The sequence below is a fragment of the Tribolium madens genome, unplaced genomic scaffold (assembly GCF_015345945.1).
Source record: "Tribolium madens isolate multiple individuals breed KSU strain unplaced genomic scaffold, Tmad_KSU_1.1 Scaffold_97;HRSCAF=244;Tcas5.2_LG3a, whole genome shotgun sequence".
In the NCBI taxonomy this organism is placed as follows: domain Eukaryota; kingdom Metazoa; phylum Arthropoda; class Insecta; order Coleoptera; family Tenebrionidae; genus Tribolium; species Tribolium madens.
Genome location: NW_025401069.1, coordinates 10,041,571 through 10,058,979, shown reverse-complemented (window position 1 = coordinate 10,058,979; position 17,409 = coordinate 10,041,571). Strand labels below are relative to the sequence as shown.

The following is a 17,409-nucleotide window of genomic DNA, read 5'->3' as shown; positions in this document are numbered from 1 at the left end:
GCACTTTACCGATTTTTGCAGTGGTTTAGATATGTGGTCATAAATAATGTCAAATGGCATGAGACTGTGGTTAAATTTGGAAGTTCACATGGAAATATGACACCGAGCTTCTATTTCGCAGAAATTTACATTTTATTCGCCCGAAAACTAAATATTAAATGATTATGCACAATTAAAGCAGAAATTCGTCCCGACTCTGATTATGCAAATGGTATCTGTGCCCATTCATGGGTTATGCTGTCGAGTAATCAACGCTCGATTGTGTGGAAAATTCTCCTATTACGAGCCACCGATGGAATTATCATTTTCGTATGGGGTAGGTGCGAAAAGCTCCCTCCTCCACCAATTAAATTTTACGTTTTAGAAGAATTTCCTCAAGTCGAGTTCCGGACTTTAATTAAAGCACTGTTTGGTGGATTTTTATAATTAAACACTTTGTCTTCCAAGTTTTTTTAGTATCCATTCTTGTAAATAAAGGGGCGGCGTTCGATCGAGCACGTCGTGTTAAGTGTTATTGATGAATTGTTAATGTGGTGATTAATTGCTGCAGTCCATTCTGATTTAAAATTGTCGAAGACCGGGACAGAAAATCAATCAGGCTATCGTAAATCAACACTGCATTAAAATTTAGCAGTGTTTGCCTCAGAAAAGTGGCGTGAACACAAGAATCGCTTAATTAAATTTATTTTGAGGAAAGCAAACTTGCACTGTTCAGGTGCATCGGGAGTTAAACCCGTCTGCACAAAATGTATTYAACTTTTCCKGGATTTCTTGTGATCCTGGGAACTAATTTTCGCAAAGTTTGCACAAGTTTGCTATACGAGCAAATAATACTTTTATTTCGTGCAAAATCTTATGTTGACTCACCTATCAAAGGTGAGCTCGCCCAGTTCTTAAATGCAAAAGATGTCATCATGCCAATTATAAAACTAATCTGATTTTTGTCAAGTAGAATTACTAACCAATTTTTTCTGTTGCAGGTGATATTACACAGAAAGGATATGAAAAGAAGAGAACAAGACTTCTAGCTCCTTATGTGCCTAAACAAAATACAAGTAAGTTGAGTCCCTGACGACACGTTTTATAACAAATGTGTTCGAAAAAGTACAATCGAGCGTTCTCTTGAAAAATTTACTCGTTCTGCAGCTGTTTGTTTTTACACGGGCTATAAATATGAAATCGGGTGAGATTTTTCAATGGCAGGCGTGTCTGAAAACAATAGGAAAATCAATTCAAAATTATATATCGGAAAAGCCTGACACGAATTTGGGAAATATTAATTTGTGATGTCACGTGTTTGTTGAGGGCATTGGTTTAGAATTTTATTTTTATTTTACACTAATATATTTATTCTTTTCTGCGTTTACTAACTTTTTTTTGGTGTACGGTTTTAAACAACATATGACGATTTACTGTTAGTGGGAGGACCGTCACAAATTTGATTAATCGCTCTATTTTACGGTACAAAATATAAACTGTAATATATTATACGGACTGGGATCTAGTTTCCAGAATTTGCATAAAAATGGAACATGCATCTTCAAGGAGAAAATGAACTTGTTTTGTTGCTGAAAGCTCGCCTCTTTAGCTGTGACTATTATGTGTATTATTAAATGTAAATTGCACGATAGTTTAAAACTGTCGTCGACCTAAAAATGACCGCTGAAATAGCACGTATAAATCTTAAAACAACGACACTCAAGTGGTTGGTGTTACCAAAATTGGTAGCAAGAGTGGCATTCTTTCGGGGTTTTTCCCAAATAAATTTAAGCTTGATGATCGTTGGAGAAAAACACAAATCTACCCACTTGCACCACCTACCCGTTTGATGTAATTTACTTGCGCTGTATTAAGCTGACAACAACATTAATGCGAGAAAAATGAATCATAAAAAATAAAAGCAATTTCGGTATTTTGAGATTAGAGCCAAGTTCTGATTTTACCTCTAATTGCCGGGATAAAAACGGAGCAATAAAGTTGCGCTTTCATATACGGAAATTGTCGTAAATTAAGCTGTTTAATCGGGAATAAAATCGTAATCGCTTTTATTTTTAGTTGGCAAATTTGAATTTATGACAAGGACTTTCAGCACACCCAATTCGCGAACAGGAAGAAGTGGGAGATTTTTATCAGGTCATAAATTAGACAGATTAAAGTGGTTAAAGAATGGTTCATACTTTATATACCTAATTCAGAAAAGTCACTTATTTTCTTTAATGATTCTTTTAAGGTTTTAAAATTGTGACATTGGGAAATTAGTACTTAAACTGTAATGTATATCTCGGGATTTCTGAAGGTTTAGTTGCAGAAATGTTGATACTTCTCTGTATATAGCTACAAAACCTAAACTTCAACTTAATTTTTAAGAAAAATGTAGTTTAAAGTTTAAAAAGATAATTTTGAACAGTTGTAATTAAAGTTATTCCAATATGTATCATTTATAATCTCAATTTCTTTAAAACTTTTGCAAGTCTGTGACTATATGTTTATGCACACGGAAATTTTTTTATGATAATTTTTTTAACGGTTTTCTTTGTAGTAGTTCACTGCATGCCTATTAGACACGGCAGAGTCATATGTTTTTTATAGGAAGATTGAGCAACCGTTACTATTTAATTTTAGGCCCTAAAGTTGGAGTTTGAGGATTTATTCGTGTTCAATAATTAGTTGGGTCTGATCACTGTCAAAGATCCCTTTGAAGTTCTTACAATTAATCGTAATTCTCTTAAACCAGCGCAAGCTCTTTACACCGAGGCGTAAAACCGTAAAAGCAGAGCCGATTAATCAAAAGGATATGAGAAGTAAATTAGTCGCACAAAGTGTGCGTCGTCACAATCTGTCGCTTCTCATTAAAAATTCTGATCTCACCCAGATGTCAAGTCTTTCGCACCTAACGGCCGTACCTCTAACAGTACCGACACCGTCCGTAAACTTAATGTAATACTCTTGTACTAGAATCACCTAATTCTCTAAAGTGCGTGAACATCTCGTCGTAATTATACGACAGGTGCAGTTAAATCGCCAGTCTAATCAACTAGAAGAGTTCTCGTGTGTGTTAACCAGAATTCACATTTACCATTTCCATCTCTCATCTACATTCCCATGTCACTAAATGCTTTATTAACACTCGAACTGGTGGTGTGTTCATTGTGTTGTGATGTTTAGCCGGAAGRGGTGGAAATGACGGAGGCAGCGGCAGCGGCGGTGGCGGTGTTGGAGGCGGAGGCAAACAACACACCAGACGACGCACGCAACGGCGCGTCACTCACAATGAGAAGAGATATCATTCAGGTTCGCTCATCTTCTCTTCATCACGATCTTTAACCACGTCGCATGCTTCTTTGTCTGTTGGTGGTTGTGATTGTTAGATGCTTTGCTTTTTTCTCGTCTAGTGGCGGCGACACGTGACTTCACGAGAAGAACGAGGACGGGACGAGCAGAACAAATTTTTTGTAATTTTTTTTTTTTAATACAAACCTTGAGTCGGCTCACGTCTGCTCGTCTCAGCGAATATTCTGTTGGTTTCGTTTATTTTTAATTTGGATTTTTCGTTTCGTTTCGCATGGCTGAGTGTTGTTTTGCATGTAGATGTGGGTGATGGGCAATCCAAGGATACCAGGGGCATCAGTCCTGCCACAAGGGCAATGCGAAGGGGTAACCGTAGACTCACACGAAATGAAAGTCGCTACCATTCAGGTAAGAGCTTGCGCCCCATTCAYCCTCCTCATTCTTTCATCAAATTCAATCGATTAAGCAGATGCCAAGTTATTCGGGAGTGAATTGGAGCAGTATGTGCTGTTTAACAGTTTGTTGTTATCGATCGCGCAATTATTAGTTGGATAAATGGTGGATGCGCCGGGATAGAACCTAGTTTTTTCGCCGTTAAAAAAGCGAAAAGTTTCGATGATTGAACCAAATTGCTAATCACAGCTGCGAGCTAGAACGGAAGTGAAACCGTCTATTGCGAAAGAAAGGAGTAAAGTTACGACAAAGTTTTTGGCAAAGTTGGAAGTTTGAAATTGGGCTTGTTATACCGCACAAAGTCGGCTTCTATGAGACCTCTTATTATGTGCTTTATTGTTTCCGGGTTTAACCGATACTTGGAACTATACCGAAGTTTAATGAGAAATTAAGAAAAATTGACGGTAGACTAATGATGATTAATAATCTCTAATGGACTGCACTGGCCGGTTTCTCACAAAATTTATAGTTTAGTGGTTTTGTAGCAAGTTCCAGGCAACAATAGTTAAAGGTTTATTAATACAAAAACTAACTTGGAAATTATCTGGAACGATTTTACGTGTTTCCGTCTGCCCACTCAACTTTTAGGTTTTTCGTATCAATCTTACTTCTTTAGAAATACTTTTTTTACATTATCAATCAGGAAATGTGGAAACGGGTGGATTCCATCATCTTGATTCACATGTTATAGATGTATTCGTAAATGGAAWTACAAATGTGTTTCTACAAAGTGACTTTTTGCGACATATTAGGGAGTAGGTGAGACCTTATTTCGGAAGTTTGTAAATGATTAATGACTTTTTAATTTAATAATTTCATGTGTTCGAAAAACATTCTTTCATATGAAAATATTAATGTGATTAATTCGTTTGTTATTTCACATATAACTTTTTTGTATTAATGAACAAGGAGCAGTAATTTTCGACAGTTATAATATTCATACGAGTAAATAATCAGAAAAGTCACTGCCTATTACAACATTAGTTTCAGAAAATTTTAATTTTTAACGTCTCCTCAGCGTTTAAATTTAGGTATAATAAAAAAATATTTTAGTTTAAAAATCACATTATTTGGAATTTTTTCATTTTTTTGAAAAGAGAATCGACGAAAATGAAAATTGTGACCAAGCCGTATTTTTTAAATATTCAGGATTTGCATCAGCTTTCTAAGCGAATGTTATTTCATTAAATATTTAGTGAACCTCGCTAATCTACAATTCAGCTCCGGTAATCGCATTTTTTGCAATTTGTGCGCTTTTGACGTTTAAAGCAGCTTAGACGCGTCCGCAGAATCCGCTGATCAATATCGCTGCAATATTTTATGAACGAACTAGCACCGTCGAATTCCACCCGGATTTATCAACTTTGACTATTTTTAATTAGGACGTTCTATTGACCGTTTGAGTTGAAACAAACATACTACGATGGATTCTCCGCTTTTAGCATGATATTATGTTTACAAACGTTTAAACAATGGAAGAGTTAAAATGGCATTTATTTTATCGTGATTGTTGAAGTTTGTTGTGTCCGTGTTTTGATATTTTTCAATGTTGGATGTTTTCATGCATTGTCTGATYTTGTAGAGGTGCGACAAGAGGCTGTTCAACAAGCACTCGCCCAGGCTATGCAAAACAGGCACAAACCGTCGATGCCGATGCCGTCCAAACGCACATCCGTTATGGCCCGGAGCCCCGACAGAGACCAACACGATTCCGGTAGGTGACTGACACCGCAAGTACCTTCCTAGATAACATTGTTGCGTATCATCGCTGTTTTGTTAGTTCGCTCAATAAAAGGAGATAACAGACTACAAATGACGTTTGTGAACTTTGTAAATACAGGTGGGCATTTTCAAAAATGCTAGCCTGTGTCTCAAAATTGAAAGCTTGTTTAGTACAACAAATTTATTATTAAAGTTGTTGACAGGAATCGTTGCATAATGAATTTTGCACTAACAAGCTTGTTCTTGCACAAATAGATAGTGGATAAGCGGTAAATATCGCGTATTTACTATTTTAATATTTTTTTAATGTTTGCACATCTAACAAATACTCGTAACAATAAAATCTTTGTTGTAGTTTATTTYTACTTAAAGATGTGTACACACTATGTTTTCAATTTCAACTTATTAAAATTTGGCTTTAAAGGAATAGTACAACAAATTTATTATTATTAAAGTTGTTGACAGAAATCGTTGCTTATTGAATTTTGCACTAACAAGCTTGTTGTTCTTGCACAAATAGATAGAGGATAAGCGGTAAATATCGCGTATTTACTATTTTAATATTTTTTTAATGTTTGCACARCTAACAAATACTCGTAACAATAAAATCTTTGTTGTAGTTTATTTATACTTAAAGATGTGTACACACTATGTTTTCAATTTCAACTTATTAAAATTTGYCTTTAAAGGAACAATTATTAAATTAGTTGATCATAATGTAAACAAATGTTTTAAGTGTTATCTTACAAGACAAAGCTTACAAAATTAGGAGAAGTTACGTAGTTCAAAATTGGTAAACTTCGTTATATTTTAAGATTTAATGGCTAAAAATAAATATGGGATTATCGAATAACTCAATCGACTATGGATTTTTCAAAAAAAAAAATGTGTAGACTTATTGTTTACTGATTAAATCTCAAATTATCAAAATCACCGCTAAATTCCGAGAGACAATAATAAGAAAGTGAGCTTCTTTCCAGGCTCGAGGAGGCAATAGTAGGTATTAAAGGTTGCCTTCGAATGTAAAAAAAGCTTATCTAAGCTAAAGAACTCATCCGCACGAAATTCGCTTTTTTATTTCTTTTGACAATCATTAAATTGTAGTTTAATTGTTAAAGTTTAAGTCGTAATTTTAGTTTAACTTAACGATAATTAGTTAATTAATTAATTTTTGATTCATTTATTTTTTTTAAACATTATTTCAATAAAAAATCACTTTTCTAATGTGATGCGATAATTTTGCCAGTGAGTGTAGTTTTGAAGAAAATAAAAGACATTAATTTTTATTTAATTTTATTTAGTTGTTCACAAATTTTGTCTTTTACACTTACTTCATAGCATTTCCAAAAAAAAAAATTAAAAATGTGAGGCAAATTAAAAAAATTTGTTTTGTATAATTTCTTTCTTCTTTTACTGAAACTTTATTTCTTTCTATCAATGTATAACTGTTTCTGTCCCCAATTTTTCTATTTATTTTGCATTTACTTTTATTTAAATACATTTATTTTTTATTTTGTTCATTAATATTTAACATAGTTATTCACATTGTATTTTCAAAATTGAAAACAAAAACATTGTGTGTATGTAAAAATAGGTCTTTCTTCTTTTATCTAACTTGCTCACTAGCTATTTCAGATCATCAGCGATTCAAGATGACAATATTACTCTCGGTTTTATTACTTTATTAAAAATGGTCATGACCTCTTAATTTATAGCGCTCATATGTTTTGTTCTAAAAATATCTGTAATACATACGTGTTCTGTAACCAATAAGCATATTGTAAACCTGTTTTTGATGCTAAATACATATTTTATAACAAAAACTTAATAAACTACAATAAATAATTTAGAAGCGAAGTCTGATATAAATATTTTGGAGTATTTCTGTATTTACCATATTTCCGTCTTCATTATCGACATTCTTTGCTCAATTACAACATTTAGAGAAGTTACGTCTTGGTATTACGTGAGACTTTCACGTCGCAATGAATTCTCGATGTGAGTCATATTCAGTGGAACAGACCGAAACCAGTTGTAGAGTCGATTCCTCCCATTTCTTATTGTCCAGGTGCTTCTTTCGATACAAAGACAATCGTTCTTAACGCATTTCGATTTTCAGAATCTTCGTCGGATGAGGACAGTATAGTGAACGAAGAAACCGTCGAGAGTACACCAGAACGTGAAAAAGTCAAAGACCGAAATACCCCCCAAATGTTCCCACCGCCACCATTATCTGACACTAGCAGTACAGGATCGCCACCACCGCTACATCACAGGTCTCGAATGCCGCCACCGAACAACTGGGACCATAGGAATCGACAGGAAATCACYGATATTACCGACGTTATGCAGAATTTTCATCCATGTGAGAAATTTTGCTCTTGGTGAGGTGGTAAAGTTTTATTGGATTATTTGTAGACTCACAACCGCCTGATGTCACGCACAATACGGCACAAGGCGGTCGAAGAACGGCCGCTGATAGAGTAAATAGATACGCTTCTTCGGCATCTGACGACACAATGGGAACCGGAACCGGAAGATGGAAAGTCTCAGCGAAAATACAGCAGCTACTAAACACGCTCAAAAGGCCTAAGCGACGACCGTTGCCCGAATTTTACGAAGATGATGACATCGAGTTGGAAATCGCTGCCAATCCCAAAGACCCCAACGCGCCTAAACCGGAAGGTAATTTRATTTATTCCATTTTTCGCCKATAAAATTGTTGAAATTTTCAATAGGCGGTTGRATGAGTCCCGCGATCGGCGAGCAACTCGTGGTGCCTTCGGGCCTCCCTCGAAGTCTCGAAGCAGCGATTACTAGATACGGCAATGGCACTTACAAGGCACCAGTGGCAACAGTTCTCGACCCCAACGGTAAATTAACCAACAATTTAACTTATGGCAAGCTATTGAGTCGTTCGCACAAAATCGCCTATGCCCTTTTGACGAAAACATTTAGCAAAAACGGCGACACGAGTTTAAAATCTGGCGATAGGGTCGCTCTAGTCTACCCCAACAACGACCCCATTAACTTTTTGTGTGCTTTCTACGGTTGTCTCCAAGCTGGAATAGTCCCAGTACCCATCGAAGTGCCCATTACGCGTCGCGACGCCGGTTCGCTCCAAATCGGCTTTTTACTCGGCAGCTGTAGCGTCCAAGTGGCGCTAACATCAGAAGCTTGTCTTAAAGGACTCCCCAAGACGACGAGTGGAGAAGTCGTTCCTTTTAAGGGTTGGCCGAAATTGACGTGGTTTGTGACGGAACATTTGGCGAGGACGCCCAAAGATTGGACCCCTACGCCGAGACTGACTGATGAAACGCCGGCTTATATTGAGTATAGCACGGATAGGGATGGTTCTGTTATGGGGGTGACCATAACAAGGGCCGCAATGGTCAAACATTGCCGGATGTTGACCATGGCGTGTAATTACACCGAAGGGGAGAATATGGTCTGCGTTTTGGATTTTAAGAGAGAAGTTGGACTGTGGCATTCAGTATTAACCAGCGTTTTGAATGGCATGCATGTGATCTACATACCCTATGCCCTTATGAAAGTAAATCCAGCGAGTTGGATGCAAATGATAACGAAATACCGTGCTTGTGTAGCTGTGGTCAAGTCGCGAGACCTTCATTGGGGTCTCCTAGCTACCAAAGACCACAAAGACATRAATTTATCGTCTCTGAGGATGTTGTTAGTCGCCGATGGAGCCAATCCTTGGTCGTTAAGTTCCTGCGACCAATTCTTGTCAGTATTCCAACCCAAAGGACTCCGCCCCGACGCCATTTGCCCATGTGCCAGTTCCAGTGAAGTTTTGACAGTTTCGGTTCGACGGCCGGGTCGAGGCGGTGTTAATGCGACCGGTCGAGGAGTTCTTTCCATGCAAGGTCTCAGCTACGGAGTCGTACGAGTCGACCAAGAGAATAGTTTAACTTCTTTGACTTTGCAAGACTGCGGCCAYGTGATGCCAGGTTGCGTGATCGTCGTCGTCAAAATGGAAGGCCCGACTTACCTCTGCAAAACTGACGAAGTGGGCGAGATTTGTGTGAATTCGGGTGCCACCGGAACCCAATACTGGGGGCTCCAGGGTTTGAGTAACAGCACGTTCAAAGTACAACCACTAGGCTCCGACGGCCAGCCCATCTCCGACGCAGAATACACACGATCGGGGCTGTTGGGCTTCCTAGGGCCCGGGGGCTTGGTGTTCGTGTGCGGGTCTCGCGACGGCTTGATGACAGTGACGGGGCGGAAACACAACGCTGATGATATTATAGCGACGGTGCTTGCGGTTGAACCAATGAAATTTATCTACAGGGGGCGGATCGCGGTATTCAGCATAAGGGTGTTACGAGACGAGAGGATCTGTGTTATAGCTGAGCAAAGGCCGGATTGTAGTGAAGAAGAGGTGAGTGGGTGATTTGTTGAGGGTTGTTTGTGATTGTTGTTGCAGTCGTTCCAGTGGATGTCGCGGGTTCTACAAGCTGTCGATTCGATTCATCAAGTTGGGATTTATTGTTTGGCTCTTGTACCGCCCAATTTTCTGCCGAAAACGCCACTAGGGGGGATACATCTGTCGGAAACTAAYAAGAGATTCATGGAGGGGACGCTGCATCCGGCCAATGTGTTGATGTGTCCTCATACGTGTGTCACGAATTTGCCCAAACCGAGAGAGGTGCACACAGGTAATACAAATTTTCTACTATTGAGGGGTTTTCTGACATGAATTACTAGATTTTTTAAGGTTTAGTTGGTTTATTTTTCAGTTATTTGTTAAATAAAAAATTTGATTTTCATAATTTTGTAAATATGATACATTAAAAGTAATACAAATGTGGAAAAAAATTAGACATTTTTTGGGTAGCTTGTTTTTAATTTACAAATTTTGTTTGTGGCATTTTTAAGACTGATCACTTCACCTCACTATCCACCCTCATCGATAGTAACTTTTCTGTCTAGTCTTGCACAGATCTGGTATCACTTGTGACTAATTTCTGTGTAACCGAGTGCAGCAATGTTGCATTTATACTAACGCCTAGAAAATCCCCTTCGTAATGATTCTGGTCCAGGTACACGCTACAACTAGGTTTTCTCACTCTGTCGTAGTGAATAGTTGTAGTCGGCCAACCTGAACTAACAAAAAAGCTTTTGCTTGAGTGATGCTACAGCATGTTATTCCTCTGCATTTCAGCAACCGACTGTGTTTCAGACGTGGGTCCGGCGTCTGTAATCGTTGGAAATCTCGTTCAAGGTAATAGACTTGCTAGCGCGCAAGGTAGGGACATGGGAGGACTAGATGAGGAGAGCGACTCCTCCAAAAAGGTACTGCATCTTAATTTCCTTAATACATATCTAAAACGCTGTTATAGCAACAATTTATCGCCGAAATACTCCGGTGGAGGGCGCAATGCACTTCAGACCACGTGCTGTTCACACTCCTCAACAGCAAAGGCGCCGTGGCGAAAGTGCTTTCGTGTTCCGAGCTCCACAAAAGGGCCGAACGAATAGGAAATCTCCTCAACGAGAAAGGGAGGATCAACACCGGTGACCACGTAGCGTTGATCTTCCCTCCGGGTCTAGATCTGATTTGTGCTTTCTATGGGTGTTTGTACATCGGGGCCGTTCCGGTGACCATTCGACCACCGCATCCACAGAACCTCCAAACAACTTTACCGACAGTCAGGATGATTGTCGATGTTTCGAAATCTGTCTTGGTGCTATCCACGCAAGCTGTGATCAAATTGCTTCGTTCGAAAGAAGCTAGTAATGTCGTGGACATCAAGTCATGGCCAGCGATTTTAGATACTGACGATATGCCCAAGAAAAAATTACCGGTTGTTTACAGGGCACCGACGGCGGAAATGTTGGCTTATCTTGATTTTAGTGTTTCGACGACTGGGATGCTGGCCGGGATTAAAATGTCGCATGCTGCAGTCACGAATTTATGTAGAAGTATGAAACTGGCATGCGAACTTTATCCCAGTAGACACATAGCACTGTGTTTGGATCCATATTGCGGACTGGGATTTGCCTTGTGGTAAGTGCACTTTGATATCAGTCGACGTTAACTCYAATTTCACTCTAAAGRTAAAAAATAATTTTGAAATAGATGGTGTTGTTACTTATGATGACCATAAAAATATTCGAATAATACTAAAACAGTGATTGATTTTTATTGCATGTGATTTTCGTTTTATTATTGACAATGTATTTGGCTTTGTCCCCATAGAACAAAAGCGCTTATTTTAAATATTAATGCTTTGAAGTTTTATGAGACGGGTCAGTGTCGGACTTTAATTTGCATTATTTTATTGAAATACTCCCAGTGGTATAAATTTAAAGCTTTTACGATGTCGTAAACTCTTTAATTAAATATTTATGCATTAAAATATTATGACGGCTTGTATGATTTAGAGAGCGTGGATATRCTCTCCAGTTGTTGGTGAAAGGGTTGTTTTACTGAAAACTCGATAAGTTTGCCAGAGAACTTTTAGAGATAGTTCTCGTTGTATCGTTATGACAGTCATTTTGTAAGTTTGAACTTTAAAAGTTGAAAACTTGTCTCTTTTACTTTATTCTGTTATACGTGCAAAAACGTCATTTGGACCGAATTGCMTTTCTGAAAACTAACAAAATTATATTTTATAAACTCGTCTCAATAATGTTTTGTGCACTTTTCTGGGTCTCTGAGACGCTTAAAAATATATAAAACGTCATTAMGTCCAATYTTAACATTTTTGTTTTTTTGAGAATTCAARTTTTATGCTTTAATGCTMATTATATTCTTATGCGCTCATGATCTCTAATTAGCTTGGAATTAGCTTAATTAGAGAAAAATTGCTGATTTTACTCGGATTCGAACCACAGATCTACTTAGATTAAAACAGTTTTTTTTATTTATTTTACTTATTACTCTTACACTACTTACCTTTTCTTACTTTTTATTTCATTTAACTCAGCTTTTTGTCGCAACATGTATTTTACATGCCATGTTGCTTTAATCGGAATTCYAACCCATTGCGCCACCACGTCTCCGACAGTGTGCTCTTGTCTCAAATATTCATCCAAAAATATCTCAAAAACGTATTTTTTGCGTTTCTATAACGTTTTATGTGCTTTTAAATGTCTAGAAGTGTTTTGAAGTTTTCAATTTTTTTGTTTTTAGCAAAATTTTGGTGGATTTTTTCGGCAAATAACGCCGGAACTATTATCAGTAATCCCTTTGTGTTTGTTATCGTTGGAATTAATTAATTGACCTGTTATCTAGAATTTAAATAAATCACTCTGCATGTCTAGTTGTTAGGTAGAAACTAGTGGATTTTAGCTCATTTTACCTTGTCTGCAATATAAAACGAGTATAATTTAGTTTGAAAACTCAGCACCAAACAACAGAAAAATTTTAATTATAACTTTGGTTTAGGTGCAAAACTTTAAAGTATTTCTTTCATAAATCACTCAATATATTTTTCTTTTTTGCCACTGAGACGTATTTTCAACTTCCAATGTTTTTAATCAAGGAAAAAATTGTAAGAAAAGTATTAAATCTTACTCTTTCTGATATTCAATAAAAAAATCATATGTTTGAGTTTAATCAGCCTTTCTTAAGTTTGAAAAATATTTTTTTAACTTAACTTCTTTTATAAAAGTGTTGAGTAAACATTCTTTTAGCAAAAACAAAGACTAATTGCGAAAGTTTACCTCAATAGGTCTCATAACGAGACTGCAACCAGTTGCTTATTCCTCATTACGTTTGTGCTAAACTAAATAATTCATTTCACTTGCAACTTTGTTGAAGTTTTCTCATCTGTTTAATGAACGAGGGGGGGTAAATAAGACTCTAAAATTAAGGTCGTAACGTTTATTAAGGGAATTTTATTTACCCCACCAGACGAAAAACTTCCCTAGTAATTAAATTAAACGTCATCACATTCACAGAAAATTGGAATATCTGCTGTTTTCAGGTGCTTAAGTAGCATATACTCCGGCCACCACTCCATCCTAATTCCGCCATCTGAGGTGGAGGTAAACCCCGCTCTGTGGCTTTCCGCCGTGAGTCAATACAAAGTCCGTGACACTTTTTGTTCCTATGGCGTAATGGAACTGTGCACAAAGGGSTTGGGGTCCTCAGTCAACCAATTGAAATCCCGCGGCGTGAATCTCGCCTGTGTCCGAACATGTGTCGTCGTCGCCGAAGAGCGGCCCCGGATCAACCTCACGACCAGTTTCTCGAAATTATTCAGCGCTCTAGGACTGAGCCCCCGAGCCGTTTCCACATCATTCGGGTGTCGAGTCAACGTGGCGATCTGCCTGCAGGGGGCTTCCAGTCCCGAACCCTCCACTGTCTACGTCGATCTCAGAGCTTTGCGTAACGACAGGGTCAGTTTAGTCGAACGAGGCAGTCCGCATAGTCTCTGTCTGATGGAGAGCGGGAAACTGCTACCCGGAGTTAAAGTGATTATCGCGAATCCGGAAAGTAAAGGTCAATGTGGGGACTCCCATCTGGGCGAGATTTGGGTCCAAAGCGGGCATAGTGCCAGTGGATATTTCACAATTTATGGAGACGAGAGCGAATATGGAGACCATTTCAATGCCAGGTTGGTTACGGGAAACACCGGCGAGGTGTACGCCAGGACGGGTTATTTGGGATTTTTGCGACGTACTGAAGGCACTCAAGCTGCGTGTCCTAGCGAAGAAACGATTTTGGGCAGAGAGAGTGACACAGAATCGCTCGGGTCATCCCAACACCTAGTCACATCGGATTCTCCGGAATTACACGATGCTGTATTTGTCGTAGGGGCTTTAGATGAAACAATTATGCTCAGAGGGATGAGATATCATCCAATCGACATTGAGAATAGTGTGCTCAGATGTCACAAGAAAATCTCCGAATGGTGAGTATTTTACAAAAAACTAACCATTTCCTGTTTTGTTTTTATTACGGAGAACTACATACTAGGAGACGAAACGAGATACAAGATTGCTCGATTTTCTGGACCCAAAAAAAGTAGTACGGCGGAGTAAAAATGAGGGCGCTTAGAGCGTTTTACCGTCTCAGTTTTAAATCGTTTTTAATTAATTTAAATTCAACCACTTTACTAATTAGAAAAAAATGCAGAACTGTTGAGATTTAAATTCTTAATAAGCTGTGAAAAACAAACGATTAAATTTTTCACGAGAAATATAAGAAAAAAATCTGTGCTCCGCTTCATGTTTTTCAAAATGCTGTGAATATGGTTAAAGATACAAGAAAAATGTAAGAAAAAAAATTGTAGAAAATAGAATGTTGTAGTAAAAAGTCCGGACACCATACCTCTATCTTTAATGGTTTAGGCCTCAAAGACTTTCAAAACTGCTCAAGCGACGGATTCGTTGCATTTTTACTGGTGATTCAGTGCCAGAGAAACATTTTAAAGCAATTTAAACCTAAACCGTTGAAGATAGAAATTTTATTCTCTACAATTTTGTTTCTTACACTTTTTTGTATCTTTAATCATATTCGCAGCGTTCTTAAAAATATTGGGCGGAACGCAAACTGATAATTGTTTATAATTTATTTTTAATACTGTTTTCGATATTTCTATCTTCCACCGTTTAGATTTAAATTAATTTTCTGTCTCTTGACCACCGGTAAAAATGACCCAATTTCGTCCCTTGAGCGTCTTTGAACGCCTTTAGCATCTAAACCATTGAAGATAGAGGCATCATCCGCGGACTTTTTTCTTGGAAATTTTATTCTCTACAACTTTCTTTTTTATATTTTTCTTGTATCTTTAACAGTATTCGCAGCATTTTCAAAAACATGAGACGAGGCGCAAATTGCTAAATGTTTGAATTTTTTTAAATATAGTTTTCAATAAAATTTTTACATTGCCTTTTATCTCTTTTTATTAAGAATTAAATGCTCTATCTGTCTATATTTTTTTTATTTTCGTTTTGTTCACCATTATGTAAAAACAGCCATTTTTTTTATTTCATTGCTCTTAAAACTTAAACGGGAAAGGAGCAACTGCGCTATCTGGCTTCGCTAACGGAACTATCGAGAACGGGGACGTTTTGTTTTACATCGTGTCGTATCCTAGTCTTTAGGTATCCGTAGTTTTTATTTAAACTTAAACGACATAAAAACGCTCTTGATATAAAATAGTATATTACAACCGAGTTAGGAAATATTGTTTCTGTTGTTCCAGCGCCGTATTCACTTGGACCAACTTGCTGGTGGTCGTCGTGGAGTTGGACGGCAACGAGAGCGAGGCTCTGGACTTGGTTCCTCTTGTGACAAACACCGTACTGGAAGAACACCACTTGATCGTAGGTGTAGTAGTGGTGGTGGACCCCGGCGTGGTTCCCATCAATTCGCGCGGAGAAAAYCAGCGCATGCATCTGCGCGACGGCTTCTTAGCTGACCAACTCGACCCCATTTATGTCGCTTACAATATGTAAAACGGTGTTAAGTAGAAAAATTTACGAATGTTTTTAGACATATTTACGAAAACATTCAGAGTTATTGTAAGCATATCTGCCATGAATTCGTGATTTTATAATTTAGTGTTTTAGAGTTTATGTTATAAGTATTATCATTTCTAAACGAAGAAATATTTTGAAGAAAATTTTTACAACTTCGATTTGGCTCAAGTTTCTAACGACGTCTGAACATTTTCACAGTAGATTTAGTGACAATGTGTAGATGTACATATTTAGCCTGTTCGGCTCTAATGTATAGTTTATTGTAATTCTAGACTGTACAGACAGGTCAAACTTTTTGCTTTTACCTGGTGCAATACGTTTCTTTAAATTCATCACTGTTTTTGTGATTGTTCGTTTTTATTTTTTCTTATTGTGATTATTTTATTTATTAGTTTTTAAGTTTATATGTACATATTCGATCCAACTATTATTTTATATTATATTATGTTATGACACAACATTAAAAATGCGGATATAGTACTCTAGTCTCATTTTTTACATATTCGCCCACGGCATTTTCCCCTTTTTATATTACATAGGAAATTTTCAGGTTGTGTAAATTTGATTTAAATAACGAGGATATTTTTATATCATTTTATTTCACAATAATTATAATGGGCTATTTTTTGTGTTCAGTGCTCAAACTATTAACATAATTATGCTTTATTTTGCGATAGATTGCACAAAATTCTGTGTCTACAGATCGTGACAATAGCTAATTTGATGTACATATTAATGTAGTGTTGAGACTTAGTCATTGTATTTGGACAATTTTTGTTACAAAAATTATTTCCGTAAATTGTGGACACAGTTGCAAATAAACAATAAATGTACCTTTATAAAAATTTCTTTATATCACCCAATCAGCAAGACGGGTTCTCCAAACTTATAGTCCCGTCCCGCTACTCCCAAATCTTGATTGACAGTGCCAAAAGCGTGTTATGAGCTTAACAAAAACTTTCGTAACCCGTGCAAACTGGGGGTAAAATTTTATTCCGTTCACAAGCGAAATATTAAATTTAAGTGTAAACCCTCTACCAGTTGATCAAACAAAAAGAATTTAATGTGAAAGACTGTTTCGTATTCAAATGTGATTTTGTGTTTGTTATTAAATTTGCCGCCAAACTTATTGGGGGAATACCTTATAAGTACTTTTTAATAGATATTTTGTTACAGTTTTAGCGTTTTTGTGATTAGATATTACTAGAAAAGACAACAGGCTATCACATTAGGTCTTTAGTTTAATACTTGTTCTAAAAAAAAAACGATTGTGCAGTTGTGCACACTAGAAGTTTTTCGGTTTTAAGAACAGTCGTCGAGAGTRCAGTTGCCAGATTAAAAAAGTTTATATTTAAAGTAGAATCGAACACCACATTTCTATAAAATTATGCACTTGCAAAGTGCACACATGGCTGTAAATAATAATGAATTTCTTTTACTAATTAATTAACATTACATTAATGTTACAATTCGACCAGATGAACAAGC

At 37.1% G+C, this 17,409-nt stretch overlaps 1 protein-coding gene across 16 annotated transcripts in view; it reads left to right on the top strand.

The window, feature by feature from the left end:
* LOC123015177 (disco-interacting protein 2) overlaps positions 1-16,401 on the top strand; it is a 77,927-nt gene extending 61,526 nt beyond the window's left edge. For 3 of the 16 annotated variants that reach the window (XM_044414765.1, XM_044414756.1, XM_044414764.1), the window contains 12 exons: positions 981-1,055; positions 3,166-3,291; positions 3,589-3,696; positions 5,324-5,455; positions 7,583-7,828; positions 7,882-8,148; positions 8,202-9,865; positions 9,911-10,142; positions 10,649-10,779; positions 10,827-11,494; positions 13,419-14,348; positions 15,639-16,401. In XM_044414765.1, coding sequence (XP_044270700.1) covers positions 981-1,055; positions 3,166-3,291; positions 3,589-3,696; positions 5,324-5,455; positions 7,583-7,828; positions 7,882-8,148; positions 8,202-9,865; positions 9,911-10,142; positions 10,649-10,779; positions 10,827-11,494; positions 13,419-14,348; positions 15,639-15,897 — 4,838 coding nt within the window. In that variant the 3' untranslated portion in view covers positions 15,898-16,401. The remainder of the gene's footprint in view (positions 1-980; positions 1,056-3,165; positions 3,292-3,588; positions 3,697-5,323; positions 5,456-7,582; positions 7,829-7,881; positions 8,149-8,201; positions 9,866-9,910; positions 10,143-10,648; positions 10,780-10,826; positions 11,495-13,418; positions 14,349-15,638) is intronic. The other 13 variants (XM_044414767.1, XM_044414762.1, XM_044414766.1 and 10 more) reach the window with 9 other exon arrangements.
* The last annotated feature ends 1,008 nt before the right edge of the window (positions 16,402-17,409 follow it).